The 14,176-nt window shown below is 37.5% G+C and overlaps 2 protein-coding genes across 2 annotated transcripts; one reads left to right on the forward strand and one right to left on the reverse strand.

Moving 5' to 3' along the window:
• Nucleotides 1–299: 299 nt before the first annotated feature.
• LOC139118958 (large ribosomal subunit protein eL33-like) lies at nt 300–3,493 on the reverse strand. The gene is made up of 5 exons (XM_070682539.1): nt 3,413–3,493; nt 3,126–3,169; nt 1,504–1,656; nt 1,059–1,206; nt 300–404 (listed from the first exon to the last, which is right to left on the reverse strand). Exons 2-5 carry the CDS (start codon nt 3,140–3,142, stop codon nt 381–383), a joined length of 342 nt encoding a protein of 113 aa, XP_070538640.1. The 5' UTR covers nt 3,143–3,169; nt 3,413–3,493; the 3' UTR covers nt 300–380.
• A 195-nt stretch (nt 3,494–3,688) lies between these two features.
• On the forward strand, nt 3,689–13,373 carry LOC139118956 (dynein regulatory complex protein 9-like). Its single transcript, XM_070682538.1, has 9 exons — nt 3,689–3,854; nt 4,567–4,694; nt 5,215–5,462; nt 6,188–6,316; nt 7,618–7,861; nt 11,549–11,623; nt 11,969–12,100; nt 12,693–12,794; nt 12,954–13,373. Exons 2-9 carry the CDS (start codon nt 4,569–4,571, stop codon nt 13,074–13,076), a joined length of 1,179 nt encoding a protein of 392 aa, XP_070538639.1. The 5' UTR covers nt 3,689–3,854; nt 4,567–4,568; the 3' UTR covers nt 13,077–13,373.
• Nucleotides 13,374–14,176: the final 803 nt, after the last annotated feature.

A 14,176-nucleotide genomic window follows, 5' to 3' on the forward strand; every position in this document is an offset into this window, starting at 1 on the left:
GACTTCATGCAGGAATTCCCAAGTTTTCTTGATATCACAAATAGGTCACAAAAGGGCGACTTTGTGCCTTTTAAGTACCCTTTCATTGTTGTGCTGACACAAAATCAAAAGCAATGCTACCAGAGTTCAGCAAATATACCACTTCACTCATGCAGAAGACTTTCTAGTTTGCAAAAACATATCATTTATAAACAGTTGATATGATGTGTGTATTTGTATTTTGTATTTTAACGACAGTTCATTCACAAACATGCAAAAATCACAGCTCCACAAAAATAACCACACCACAGACCGCTGTGTCACCTGGCTCTCAAAAATTTATTTTGGACCTGTCTTCTGTGAAACATAATTACATTTCCAAAAAAGTTGTTGAATTTTTCTCAGATCCTTGATGGGTACAGCATCTGTGGAGAGTTAAACGGAAGAAAAGTCGTCTTAATTTCACCTACATTAATGTAGAGGTCACAAGATTTAAGTGATTAACAAAACAGTGCTGTCTAAGAACGGCTTACATTTTTGTCACAGAGTATCTTACTGCAGGATGGCACCCTGATGAACTCCTTGATTCACATTCACTGGGACAAATATGGAACTGTTGCATTGTCGAAACAGGCAACAATACTTTCCATGCTCAAAAGAGGGCCTCAATTGTGCTATTATAAATATGCCTGTGTTCTTCCCTTGTATACCACACAAGTTACCTACATTATCATGAGGTTTACTGATAATCAGATGTGATAATTTTTAAAATGTCACAGCAAGGCTGACGAGCATGCTGAACACCATCCATGATATTCTCTAAACGCATACAAGCAATTTCTTTGCAACTCTCCCCATGAGATTGTGAGTCTTGACAACAGAACGAGGGATAGCTATACACCAATGTCAGAAACTCAATACTACCAGTGTTCCTAATTTGTTTTACCACACATACAATACGCAATTCTGTAGCAAAACTCAATAACAGACAAAGCAATAAATAAAGCCTATGAATCAACATGCAACAGTTCAAGAGGGCGCTGTTCGTAGCCCTCTGGAGGATGGGGAATAATACCTACCACTCTGATTCTCCTTCCCATGGCTTTAGCGGGAAGATTTCTCCTGAATTTTGCTCTGACTGCACCACTTTTGCCATGAGGTCTTGTTACTTTACCCCATATCACTCGCACATTTGTGGGCTTGTCTCTGCCAGGTGCCTTTGTTTTGCTGCAACAGAAAATTTCCACAATTGCCTAAATCAATCCTTACAAAGTTAACTCGACTTGGGTATAGACACATTTATTTTTTGAAAGTCATTTCACTAGCCCTCCAGGTTGTTATACATCATAATTTAAAATATTTCACAAATATCCAGAATCTACATTCACTTTTGAGCACTAGTTATCAGATGCTTGCAAAATCACCAGCTCACACTTTTGCAGGAGTAAAATATGCTCTTTATTTTACTCACAGGCAAAATTTATGCAGGATGATGAAAATCACAGAAATTAAAGTGAGACTTACTTTTTGGCTTTGTATACATATGCGCATTTCTTTCCAAGATAGTAATTGGTCTCTTTTCTGGTTGTCACACCATCAATTCTGAGAAGAGCTGTGTGTTCTTTCTGATTCCTCAGACCACGTTTGTAGCCTGTGAACACGGCCTTGGCATACAGCCTGTAAACAATTAGATAAATGAATCTGAGTTTCGTCGGCAAAAATTTTTATATAAAAGTGAAACGAGTTCAAAATTTAATGTCTCTGTCTGTGTGTGTTAAATAATGCGTCATTGGCTATGATACAGTACAGTGGGTCTATGCTACTTGTCAGTAAACTGGGTGAGAATGCAACAAGTGATAAATGACACTAGCTGAGGTAAAAGCTGAGAGAATCAAATTGAAGAAAGTCCTGGGACTTTGGATTGGATAGAACATAGTATAAGCTTCTTTGCATGCACTTGACAAGTGCGGGAACCAGGAATATCAGCAAATTCATTTGATGCAAAATATGTTCATTACAGGAACCAGAATGGAGAGAATTTCAAAGACACTATCATGAAGGCAATTTGTTTTCATCTCGTACCATGTCAACTACAATATTTATAAGACGTTGTTCTAGAAAATAATAGCACAGTGAACAGCATGCAACTGGTGTCAGTAGACAGTAATAGAAATAGATGAGGGATGGTAAAAACTAAATCTTGCTGCTTTCTTATCTCAAGTTCATATTTTGCGCAGCATAAGAGTACAGAACATTTTCTCAAAAACCTTCTAGAGTTGGAATAATACAAATTTGTCAGTGTCATTTTATCAGAATCTATGAAATTCTGGATGCAGCCCATTCAAGCAATAAAATAAGCCAAGAAATTTGTGTTGTTGAGTACACTATGTCAGCCCTAAATGACATAAGACGATTTGATCCCCTATAACAGCAAGGTACACTAGACCAAAAGGGGGATTTTCTCCAAACTGAGAAAAATTGACTCTCTGATCAGGAGTTTCTCCCGATATTGGGACTTCTTTAGACAATAGTTATGCGCAATTTAACCCTCTCTCTCCTGAGAGGCATTTATTCCCATGGTTTGTCTATGGAGCCTGATAGAAAGAGGATTAACAGACATTTGCGCATCTTAAAAAGGTGTACCAGTGTGTTGATTATCAATTTGAAGGTGGGTTTACAATTGTTCTGAAAAGTTCAATATTGCTTTCTTTGCACATTCTCACATTTTATATTGAATAATTAGTGATTTCTGTAGAAAGGACATACAGCAAATTGTCACTGACATGAAAAAAGTATTTCACCCATGTGGATTAACTCCGTTTGTACTTCATGTCTAAGTCATGTCCCGGAATTCAATCATTAACACTTCAACTGTTACACATCTGGGAAAAATTCTCCCGATCGGGAGAATTCTTCATATAAGAGAAAGACTGTCATCGGGATAGCTGTATCAAGATCCAATATTCCTAGGTCTCCCGACCGGGAGAAACTCTCCTATTTGGTATAGTGTGCCTTGCTGTATAACCTGTACATCATAAACCAACACATTGCAAAACTTTCAGAGGTCGTGTCGGTGTCGATGACACGACCAGGATCGGGTATAGAAAGTGCTATTCTTTCAGTGTGTAGAGAAAAAAAATCCTCACCTTTTTGAAAGGACCATTATATTAACAGCCTTTGTGCACAGCCCCTGAAAAAATTATTAATGAGGTCAGAAGTAGTTTAATGAAAGTACCTCTACAGCATCAAAACAAGACAGCTCCTGGGCCGTCAACATCATCCAATGCATCTACCGAGAAGCAACACTTTGATTTGTATCTCATGGCGTAAGTAGAAGTAAAATAACATATTTTATTTATTCGTATCAATATTTTTTTGACATAGAGCCAAAAAAGGCGAGAAAACTTAAAAGATTGTATGGTTTCACTCATACCCGTGATGGAGAAAAATGGCTGCCTCCGTGAAAGGCCGATTGTTTGTATGGGACTTACTTCCTACAGTAATGATAACCCTCTTACTATTCGTATATATTTGCAAAATATTATAAATCAGTATTCAGTTTATTTAACTCCAATCGATAAATTTTAATTAATTATTTTATTTTTAAATGATGTTTGGTGGTATAACTTGGTATATACAAGAATTGTAGTGCAAAAATTCTACTTTGTGGAAAGAACGTGCTGAACGAGGCTTAAAAGCGCGTTGGATTATGGGACGATCTGACTCTTGGAAACGACGTAAACATTCGAAGTCCTCACAGAGCGAAGCGCGACTGGAGTCTTTCAAAAGCAGTCGTCTTCATTTGCACGACAGTTTTGTTTGACATAGAGGAAGAAAACATTAAATTAGGTAACGGTTTAACTGCAGTATTACAGGTACGTATTAGTAGTAAGGTGTCATGACAAAGAAATTTTGTGTGCGATCTCGTGTTTAATGTTTAGAATCGCAGTCATTTTTGGATAGGAATGGCGAAGGCCCTTGTCCCGCTCCCTGATATATGCTGTCGCAGGGACCTTCGCTTCGCCGTGTACCTGTCCACAAGCAACTGTGTTTGGAAGTGTCGATGCCTCGGCAGCTCCAGTTGCAATCATCGGGAGAGCTCTTATTCACAGTCACCTGTGGTCTATTCCGCTCTGCGTCTATGCGCCCCTTAGACATGTGTACAGTGAGGGCATATTTACACACGTCTATGGGGCGCAAAGACGCAGAGCGGAATAGACCACAGGTGACCGTGTCTGATTCCAAAGCCAAATTCAGACACTACGAATCGGGGCAGAACTGTACAGTTGTCTTCATGACATTCAGTAATTTAGTATCACACGTTGCGATTTTCACCCAAAAGTAGACAGTGCAACGAAAAGATTAAAAATTCCTTCCAAGTTTACATGTAAAACAAACTCAACTACAGCCAACATGAAAGCACCTAATACACAGCTACAATTGATGCAGCTAATACATCCATAGACACTCCCTAAAAATAAAGTGTCTATGATAAAACAGTGTGGAAGTCACATATAACTAGCGCAGGATCACTTGCCATTTTGTTATTGCAGGTTACCTAACAGAGCACATTTTCTATCATTGCAGCCATGCCAAGGCTGAAACCCATTGATAGCATTCTGATCTCCACTGTCCTAGAGGACTGTGCTGATCAGTTGTCTATCCTTGGTGGAATCATACCATCCACATATGAGGGAAGACCTGATGCAGAAGAGGTAGGTACAGGAAGTGGCTCATTTTGTCATTCCTACTCCACCATGGTACATTTTTGAGTCCTGTAGTCAATGGTATTCATTTGTATTTGTGTCCTGTTTTACCACAGAGTTCAGCTCCACTGTCTATGGCTTTCCGGTCTCATCATGGACTCATTTACGTGATTAAAAATCAAAAGACTACAATAAAAGAAGACAGCGGCCACTTTAGATGACCATATATAAAAAGCATTTCGATTTGGAATATAAAAATATAGTGAAAAGTACATGTAACATTAACAATACAGTCCTTATCAATCTAAGCCAGTCGTAGCACTCACAGAAACAACATATGAGAAAGTGTCGATGAAGTTTTAAGATAGGATGTCAACTGGTACCAAACTGAGTACCAGCATTTTATGTCACAATGACAGGCCATTGTAAAAAGTCTTGATGGCATGGAGTATCCCAATATGTTATGCATTTATGTACTGGACACACTATAGTGCTTAGCCGAAATGGAAATTTGAATATTTTGTTTCAGATTGTTGGAGATGAAATTGGCAGAATTGTGGACTCCCAGAAGGAACTGGGAAACAAGTATGAAAGTCTCATCGCGAAGAGGAATGAACTCAAAGGAGGCAGCAAAAGCAACATGGGCAAACTTAAAGATACCGAGCATGAAATCGAAGGTGTGATCGCTGGAATCCGAAGCACCACCCAGCATTTTGCAAAAAGTTTAAAGCAGAGTCCACTGACTGCAGATAACCTACAGAAAACACAAGATGACAGGTGAGTCTCGTTGTGTGTTACTTAACTCTTTCACCACAATGGTTTGAACCAATTCTGTTGTTTTCTATGGTAAAGTTAGATCTCTAGAGAGGGAAATGGGGATGAAAGGTTACTGAAAGGCTTTTTGTCACCACTCACCTAGTAGATATGTATCTATGTATATATTATGTACAATGCCAGGCACATTCGGCTCAGAAAATTAGAAGAGGATTGTACAGACAATATAATACTCATGATGCTCATGTTAATATTGCAAGCCATGTGAACGGGTAATGTCAGTGAATGGCCAGTCTTACAGGATTTTAAATTTTATTCACAACATGATACTGTAGTTATAGGGGGCCATCTCAAATTTTTACTGATGTATAAAAAGTGGAATTCATTCACATAGGGGAAAGAGGCTGTATATTCAATTCACTCACTAAACTTCATTTTTAAACCATAGTTATGTAAGTTCAGTACTATTCACTTTTAACTTTTCTTGAATGGGTTTTGATCTAAAAAACAAATTGTGTTCGCTGAACTTATGCAATAATCTGAGATTGTTCCTGAAGACAATAGCAGTGGTAATTTCAAGAAGACAGATTGTACTTTTACATCACAGATTATTTGCTACAAATTTTATTTCTAATGATTGTTTATTTATAGGCTATGTTGCATAATGCATACACTGAAAAGGACTTCTATGGTTAAATGCATTTTTGTTTTTTATGTTCCATCAACAGGCAGTTTCTGGAGTATGTCATCAGGAGCTGTCTCGATGAAGTGATGGAAGGCCAGACCTATGACATCCTGATAGACTCAGTCACTATGGAACAAGAGAAGAAAGCCGAGTTACAAAATATGATACTCAGGTAATTTTAGACAGAAACAGAAAAAGTCACCGGGAAAAGCAACATTCAGGGAAAAGATATATCATCTGTAATCACCACTTAGTGAGTCCACTATGCTAAACTTTAACCAGCCGAGCAGGTCTGGCTGACACATTGTTAATTCTAAGTTTACATTTATTCTTGTCATGATTTCTTCAATCAAGACCCTTCCATGAATTTATAATCCTTTGATCAAAACATTATAAGTACTAGTTGAATGCTTGGTTGAAAATATGACTTTAATGATGATGATTGATAGGACTTTACATAATATGATAGAAAGAAAAAATAGACAGATAGATCGACTTACTTGCTTACTTACTTACTTACTGTATGTAAATGTTTTATATAATGCATTTATTTCAGTTGGAAATCTCCAGCCTGTAGTCATCCTTGTAATATTGAGAAGCATGCTATCGGAAATGAAAGCTCAAATTTCTTTGAATGGATTTTGGATATTCTTCAGGCACATACTGTACAGTATGCAAATTGACCAAACACCTCATAATTCACTCGTCAAAAGAGCTGGCTGCAGTGTTAGTATTTGAGGAAAAGATTCAGCCAAGTGCTTTTTGAAATGTTTGCAAACATCATCACTGTATTTTTAGGTTCCAGCAGTCATATCTATCGTAAATTCCATACAGTGTAACAATCCCTTGCTCCAGTGTTATAAAAAACCAGAATTAAGGTAGAACGCGCCTCGGGGACAGATATTCAGACTCAAATTTCTACCATGTTTTTCTGATCTACCACATGTGGGGCTCATTTTAAAGCTCATGGAGAAAGAAATACTTTCTCCGTCTTAGTTTTTTGAAAATCCGAAATTTAATTTTCCCCCATAGAGTCAACACAAGGATGGCAGCCATTTTGAATTTTAAATATCGCAAAATGTTGGGCACTTTGTTTCGCTAGTTCCAAAATTTGCATGGTGACCCCAATTTTTATTGTCGATTTGGTAAGAGAATGGTTGAAAGTTTCACTTGGGAAAGTTTGAGTAAAAGTGTAAGTCTTTCACTTTCGAGGTGCATACTACCTTAAAACATCCATTCTTTGACACACTTTTCTTAAATATCAAGAGTACAAAGAAGACCATTCATTAGGTCTTTGTGACTGTTTCCAGTTAATGTGAATACATGTATAGATACCATTATAGATCAAATCCAGCTGTTTTACTTTTTGATTACTGTCACATTTTTTCATGATAAATTGACAGAATTCCTACACTTACTCTTCAGGGAAAATTTTCCTTTATGGTGCTAATGTACACCCTCTTGACCCTCCAGGGAAGAGTCAGGTCGCAAAAGGATAAAACAGCTTCAGAAAAATCTTGTGGAGGTGAAGAAGACACAAGAGACAGAGATGCAACAGAGGAACGAAATGATCGCTCATTTGAAAGACCAGCTGCAAGAGATGAAAGCAAAGACCAACATGGAAGGGAAGTACGTCAAGAAAGGCGCTGAAGTGGCTGTCAGTCAGATGCAGAAGAAGTGCTTCTTGTCAGAGAAGGATATGAAAGATGAAATTGAGGTGAAGATGAAATTCTCATTTTTGTTTAAGCCAGTGTGTACCTTAAAAGTAAAAGACTTAAACTTTCGCTTAAATTTTCCTCAAGGAATCTTTCAACCACTCGCTTTCAAAATCAAGAATAAAAATTGGGGTCACTGCAGGGCTCCCCTAAGCCATCAAAATGATTAGCCAAGTCATTAGCCAAATCAAAAATCTCTTAGCCATTTTGGGCAACTTTTAGTCAGTTTATGATCTCAAGTGTGGCAACATCTTTTTCGGCATTCAGGAGTTCCTAATTTTACAAATCAAGATGTTTTGTATGGTATTCATGATAGTTTTTACATAAAATAAATATTTGTTCAGTTTTTATTGCAATAATCTATGCTTTGATGATATTTCAGGATAGAAATAATTTTTCATTTCCAGTGGTAAACTTTTACCACCAGAAATACAATTAGGTACAATTCAATTCTAAAAAATCTGGTAGCAATGTGAAGTGTATATTACAACAGGTACAGAATATTTCTGCGGCATTCAGTCAGTGTTCACAGTATGATAGTTTGTCATAAGCTACAGGCATCTCATGTGGCAAATTTATGCAGTCTTCAATAATCAAATGTTTGAGCCACACAAATAAAAATTTAGGTGCAGAAGAAAGCATTTAGTAGCATACTGGCAGTGTAGATAGGATTGGCCCCAGTGGTACTAGTATGTCATAGTTGTGATCAAGCAGGCTGAATAGCATCTTGAGTGTAAGTATTTTTCTTGAGACAAAAGGGTTGGCCAAATACTAACTCTTGTAAAACAAGACACAATGATATATGTTCATTTAAATTACTCACTGTTTGCGAGTATTCATTGTTTTAATGATTATGATAACATTTGAGCTCAGATATATTTTCATTTGATATTTTGATATGATAAAGAAATGTCTGGTGATGTTGACTTCTACATCATTAAAGTGGTGGTATCTGCAAAAATATTAAAATAATTCAGAATTTATTGTATAAGTTATAGCAGGTTGAAAAAGGCCAAATGGACAATTTTAATAGTTCTACTTTTGAATTGTTGCTTTGATGTTAACATGCAAAATTGCAATTCACAAACTTTATGATTTGAAAATGGATATGCTTACTGCAATTACTCTTGACAATTTCCCTTTGCCACGACTCTCAATAAAATTTAATTTAAAACTGACAGTCAAGCTCAATGCTATTTAAATTGGAAGGCAACATAAATTACCTTTCACCTATTGGACCACCCTAGGTGGTTTAATGTGAACCATAATTGTGTACTTAAGGGGTCTTCATGCAATGCATCACAGGATGAGATGACCTTGAGATGACCTAGCCTTGACCTTTCAAACACCTCAGTTTTTCTCCTTTTCCTTTGTATTATGACTCCGTTTGTGAAAGTTTCCTTTGAAATTATGGTTTTACTATCAAACTGAGTAGTTGCAGGCCAAACTTTGATTCAAGCAAAGTAGGTAAAACTTTTGATAGACTCCAGGACGAACGGGGCTCACACAGGCAAAGCAAAGCCTCTGCGTACCGTAGTATCGAACAGCAACAATGTTTGCTTCACGTACCAGGGAATTTGTAACTTTGTAGAAAGGAGAGTAAACTGTTTCAATACATTGCAACTTTGTAGGAAGGAGAGTAAACTGTTTCAACATCTTACAACTTTTGATTGTTAGCTGCAGTTTTCTGTTGAGGGTGCACTGTCTAGAAAATCAATCGCCACTACATTCGCCAAACTGATATTTTTGTAGCCATTTTTAATTTTTTGTAGCATTTGGCTAATTGGCGATCGGGTAGCGGGAGCCCTGCACTGTACAAATTTCGGTACTAGAGAAACAAATTATTCAAGATTTACCGATATTTGAAATTCAAAATAGCCGCCATCCCTATTTAACTCTATGGAGAAAAATTAAATTTTTGATTTTCAAAAAACTAATACAGTGAAAGTTTTTCTTACTCAAAGACCTTTAAAATGAACCCCCACAGGTGGTAGATCAGAAAAGAATTGAAAAAGTTGTAGTGTCCCAGCGTTCTCACCAGGCCGCGATTCCGCGACATTCTCGCGTATTTTTCTGTTTTGTGCGGATTTCTTGGGCGTGCGCGCCAATAGTGGCGCGCCTTTGAAATTATAAACTTTCGTGATGCCAGCCGTACGGCGCGGCCGGCCGTATCATACAGCCAATACTTCTCACCATGGACGTAAATGATTGACGCGAGTAATTACACTTCCTGGTTGAAACCGAGGCAATCTGGAGGCAATACCCGTCAGAGGGCGTACTTAAGCCACAGTCACTTGTGATTCGATACATGATGGCCGATGTGTGGATGCATTATCATTACGTATACCACACAGTGGCCGTCGTGTATTGAACCACACGAGACTGTGGTAGTCTGACGCACTGGACGTGGTGTTCGCCTTGCATGCATACCGGTACATGTCCACGGAATTCGCGGAAGCTGGAGGCGTCATGGGCACGATAAATATTTTCATAGGCTACGACAACGATAATCCGAACTACGAAAACACAAGAATGTAAAGCTTGTATATCCCTAAGGAATTACATGAACATTTTTCGAAAACAACGAACTCGAAGCTGGTAGCATTATACTGTGAGTTCCGCATGGCAACCAGGGTCTTGACGGAACGACGTTATAGTGTTCGTGCCGTTGAGATTCAGTGAATTTTTGTTCTCGAAAAATAACGCAACTTTGTCTGAGATAATTTTTAGGTCTTTGCTATGTTTTGAATCATGTATAAACTTCGCGGGAGATACGTGTTGTGTGATGTTATCAGGCATTTGCTCCGTTCCTCGCCCACGTGACCTAGTACCTACGACTGGAAATGATCGACAACTGGCCCACTGCCGATTGATGATATTATTCCAAAAGTAGTTCCGAGGTTTAAATGTGGAATAGTTGGAGGAAAGTTCTCTTATTATGCAAACAATTATCAATTCTTGGCTTGCGCATGTGATAAGTATATTATTCCAGGCGAACTTATACGTGAGAACATGGGCGTCTTTTTTCCATGCTTCAGTCAATTGACAAAATTTGTAGCCTTGGTTGGCGACCAAAATTTCACGTCAAAAGTTGATGATTGTTTACAAACATCATAGGGATATGTTTCAAGATCTAAATAAATGCTGACTTGGCCTATTCCTTCTGCTGGTTGTGAAAGGGGGTTTAGTGTGCGAAAAAAGTAACTCATGACAGGAATCAACTGGGAGCTGAACGACTGGACACTCCAGCAACTACTGTTATTGTAGAGGGCCCCGAAATGGACTTTCACACTGGAAAGAACGAAAGTCCCATAGACTTTTCATTAAAAGGCACTGATATTCAATATCAGTTGATATTTTCACCGAATGTTTACAAAAAAGTTGTTAAGTTGAATGAGTTGTTGAGTCCTTTATTTTTTCCATGCATAGAATAAGGTTCGTATTTGCAGTTTGACTTTTTTAACATATTTATATATTGTCTCACAAAAATCATCCGTTGTCCCGCTTTTTTTTGGTCAGCGGGACAAAATGTCCCACAAATTTTTTTTTTCTGGTGAGAACAACTGGTGTCCAAATATCCGTCCCCGAGGCGCATTCTACCTTCAGCTTTCCTGAGGTTTGGTTTCCACGATTTTGCATTGTCTTTTGAAAGTAAAGCTAAGGTATCATTTGTATTTCACCTTCAACAGAAACTGCACAGACAGATTGAGGAGGAAGAGAGAGTGAACCAAGAAATTGAACAGTATTTGCGGACACACCATGCAGTAAGTATTGACTCTAAAGAGGAACCCCCTATGAATAGAATACATGTGTATAATCCCAACTATTTCCTGTGGCAGTTTGGATCTCAAGATGGACAACTTTTTTGTATTTTAAGATCTTTTGTATGTAATAGGAGAGAAGGGTTACAGTGCTTGTCAGAAAGCTTTAACAGTACACTTCTCAGTTATCGTTATTAGCATTTTCAAATTCAAAATATCTCAAGGTCTCTTTGTGTCTGAATTGTAGGTATTACCATTTATAAAATATCAATTGTGCAACTGTTGCAGATTTCTTTCAAATGTTACATACTTTGCATTTGTAAATCTTTTTTTTTCTTGTCTGAATAGGATCTGGAAGAGAAATTAGAATACTGGATGGAGAAGTATGACAAGGATGTTGACGCTAAGCAACATGAACTGGATGTGTTGAAAGCTTCCAAAGCTAATGACCTGGCAAGGCTGCAGGAATTAACCAAATTGGTAAGTTATTCCATGGTGATTTTGTTTACCTCAAGCCCTCCTCACCACCAAGGCTTGCTACAAGTGTAGGTCTTCAACAGTGAGGGTAGACAGATATTTGTACACATGAATGCATGTATACTGGCATATCAATATATGAGGATCAGGGGTGTAAGTGTTATCAAAACACAGTGATATTAAAGAATGGTCCCAACAGTGAGATTGTGTTGTGCTTTTCCATACAAAATGATTAGCCAGTTATAGCAAAAACCTTCTGCCTTTTCTTTGAAGCAATTCTCTGTCTATTTAAAACTTTCTACAGCTGTTTTTAAACCAATCTTCCTTGCTTTATATTATTTATATGGCCGGTTATAGCAAAAACCTTCTGCCTTTTCTTTGAAGCAATTTTCTGTCTATTTAAAACTTTCTACAGCTGTTTTTAAACCAACCTTCCTTGCTTTATATTATTTATATGACAACTTATAAAAACTTGTACAATAATATGGTAAAGTGATGGAATGTATATTTACATAATGGTGCCATCAAAAACCTTTATGGTGTGACTGTAACTAAACATAATCAAAACCCAAATTTATTTTTCTAACAATTTCAGTATGCCGACTATGAACAAGTTGTTGTTGAAGATCGTATTGAGAAAGAGAAGGCAAGACGTAAAGCTGAACAGGAAGCTGAAGAACTCAAATCTTGTATCAAGGTACAGAAACACACTTATTTGCTGTTTCATGATTGTTCAGTGTCATGTGTTTGATGTTAAACAATCGTTTAAACAATTTGCAGAAAGATGAATACAGTGGTGAAAAAAAGGACGCCCCAATCTGCTACATAGTGTTATTCTTTTGTTTTTCTTTGATAGGTCCAATCCTGGTGGAGAGGCATCATGGTGCGAAAGCAGCTTGGCCCATACAGCAAAAAGAAGAAGAAGAAGGGCAAAAAAGGCAAGAAATCAGGAAAGAAAGGGAAAAAGAAGAAGAAGTAGAAAAATCCTTCCAGATGGAGATTCTGAATGTAATTTTCTCTGAGACTTGCAAAATGTGTGTATATACCATTCCAAGTGATTCTGAGAACACTATAACTCTTGATGACAAACTGTTCGATTGTTTCAGCGTGTATATATATAAAAGGCCATTTTTCCATGCTGCGCTGTACACTGAAAACTTGTACAGTTTTATTGATGGAATTCTCCTTGAATTTTAATGAATTTATGAAGTTATGTCAGTGGACTTACAAGTGCTTTTTTGTACCGTATATAAATAAACCATGTTTTTTTAATGAGCTCAATGTGTCGAACGTTGTTTTCTGTAAAGAGATTGTTGTTTGCATGTCTTCCTAACCTGTGCTGTCTACAAATCTATACCGGAGATTCATACTTATCTTGTAAAAAAGAGGATTTAGATATGGAAACCAGTCAAGCAGATAAAGATTCAGAAGATAATATCACTCAAGGTTCCAAATGCATGATTTGTTACACGTAATAGGACCTCTCCAACATGTCACTTACAATAAAGTGTAATTATTGTCAATTCGAATTTTTCATGTGAGTTCAGACTCAAATTCTTTTAACCATTTAATTGTACCACTGGCACTGCCTATCAGTGGTTCAAGATGGGTGTTCTGTAGACTTCGCCGATTGACTGCAGTGTTCTCCCCAGAGCTATTATAGAGTGGTGGCTGCCACTCTATAATTTTTGGTAAACAATAGAAACTCATTACCATAACAATCACATTTATTGTTATGCAAATTAGCCGCCACTCTATCAGAAAATCCTGGGGAGATCACTGGACTGTTTCACACAGACTAGGTATTGTTGTTACCTTGTATAACTACGGTTATTTGACTGGTTTGGGTGTCAAATTCCCACCAAACATGAAATGTAGATCATTTTAATGTATGACTTTCCCTGGATCAATATTAACCTTACCCTATCCCGACTATAATTTAGCCCAAGTTCATTGTTATCATCAGTGAAACCGGTTTACAGGGATGCAGGTGAATAAGATAAACGAACCCCAGTGGCCCTGCAGTCTGTTTTCTTTTTTCTTTTTCTTTATTATTTATTGTAGGAGTTGTTAGTTAGT

This window comes from Ptychodera flava, chromosome 19 (assembly GCF_041260155.1).
Source record: "Ptychodera flava strain L36383 chromosome 19, AS_Pfla_20210202, whole genome shotgun sequence".
In the NCBI taxonomy this organism is placed as follows: Eukaryota; Metazoa; Hemichordata; class Enteropneusta; family Ptychoderidae; genus Ptychodera; species Ptychodera flava.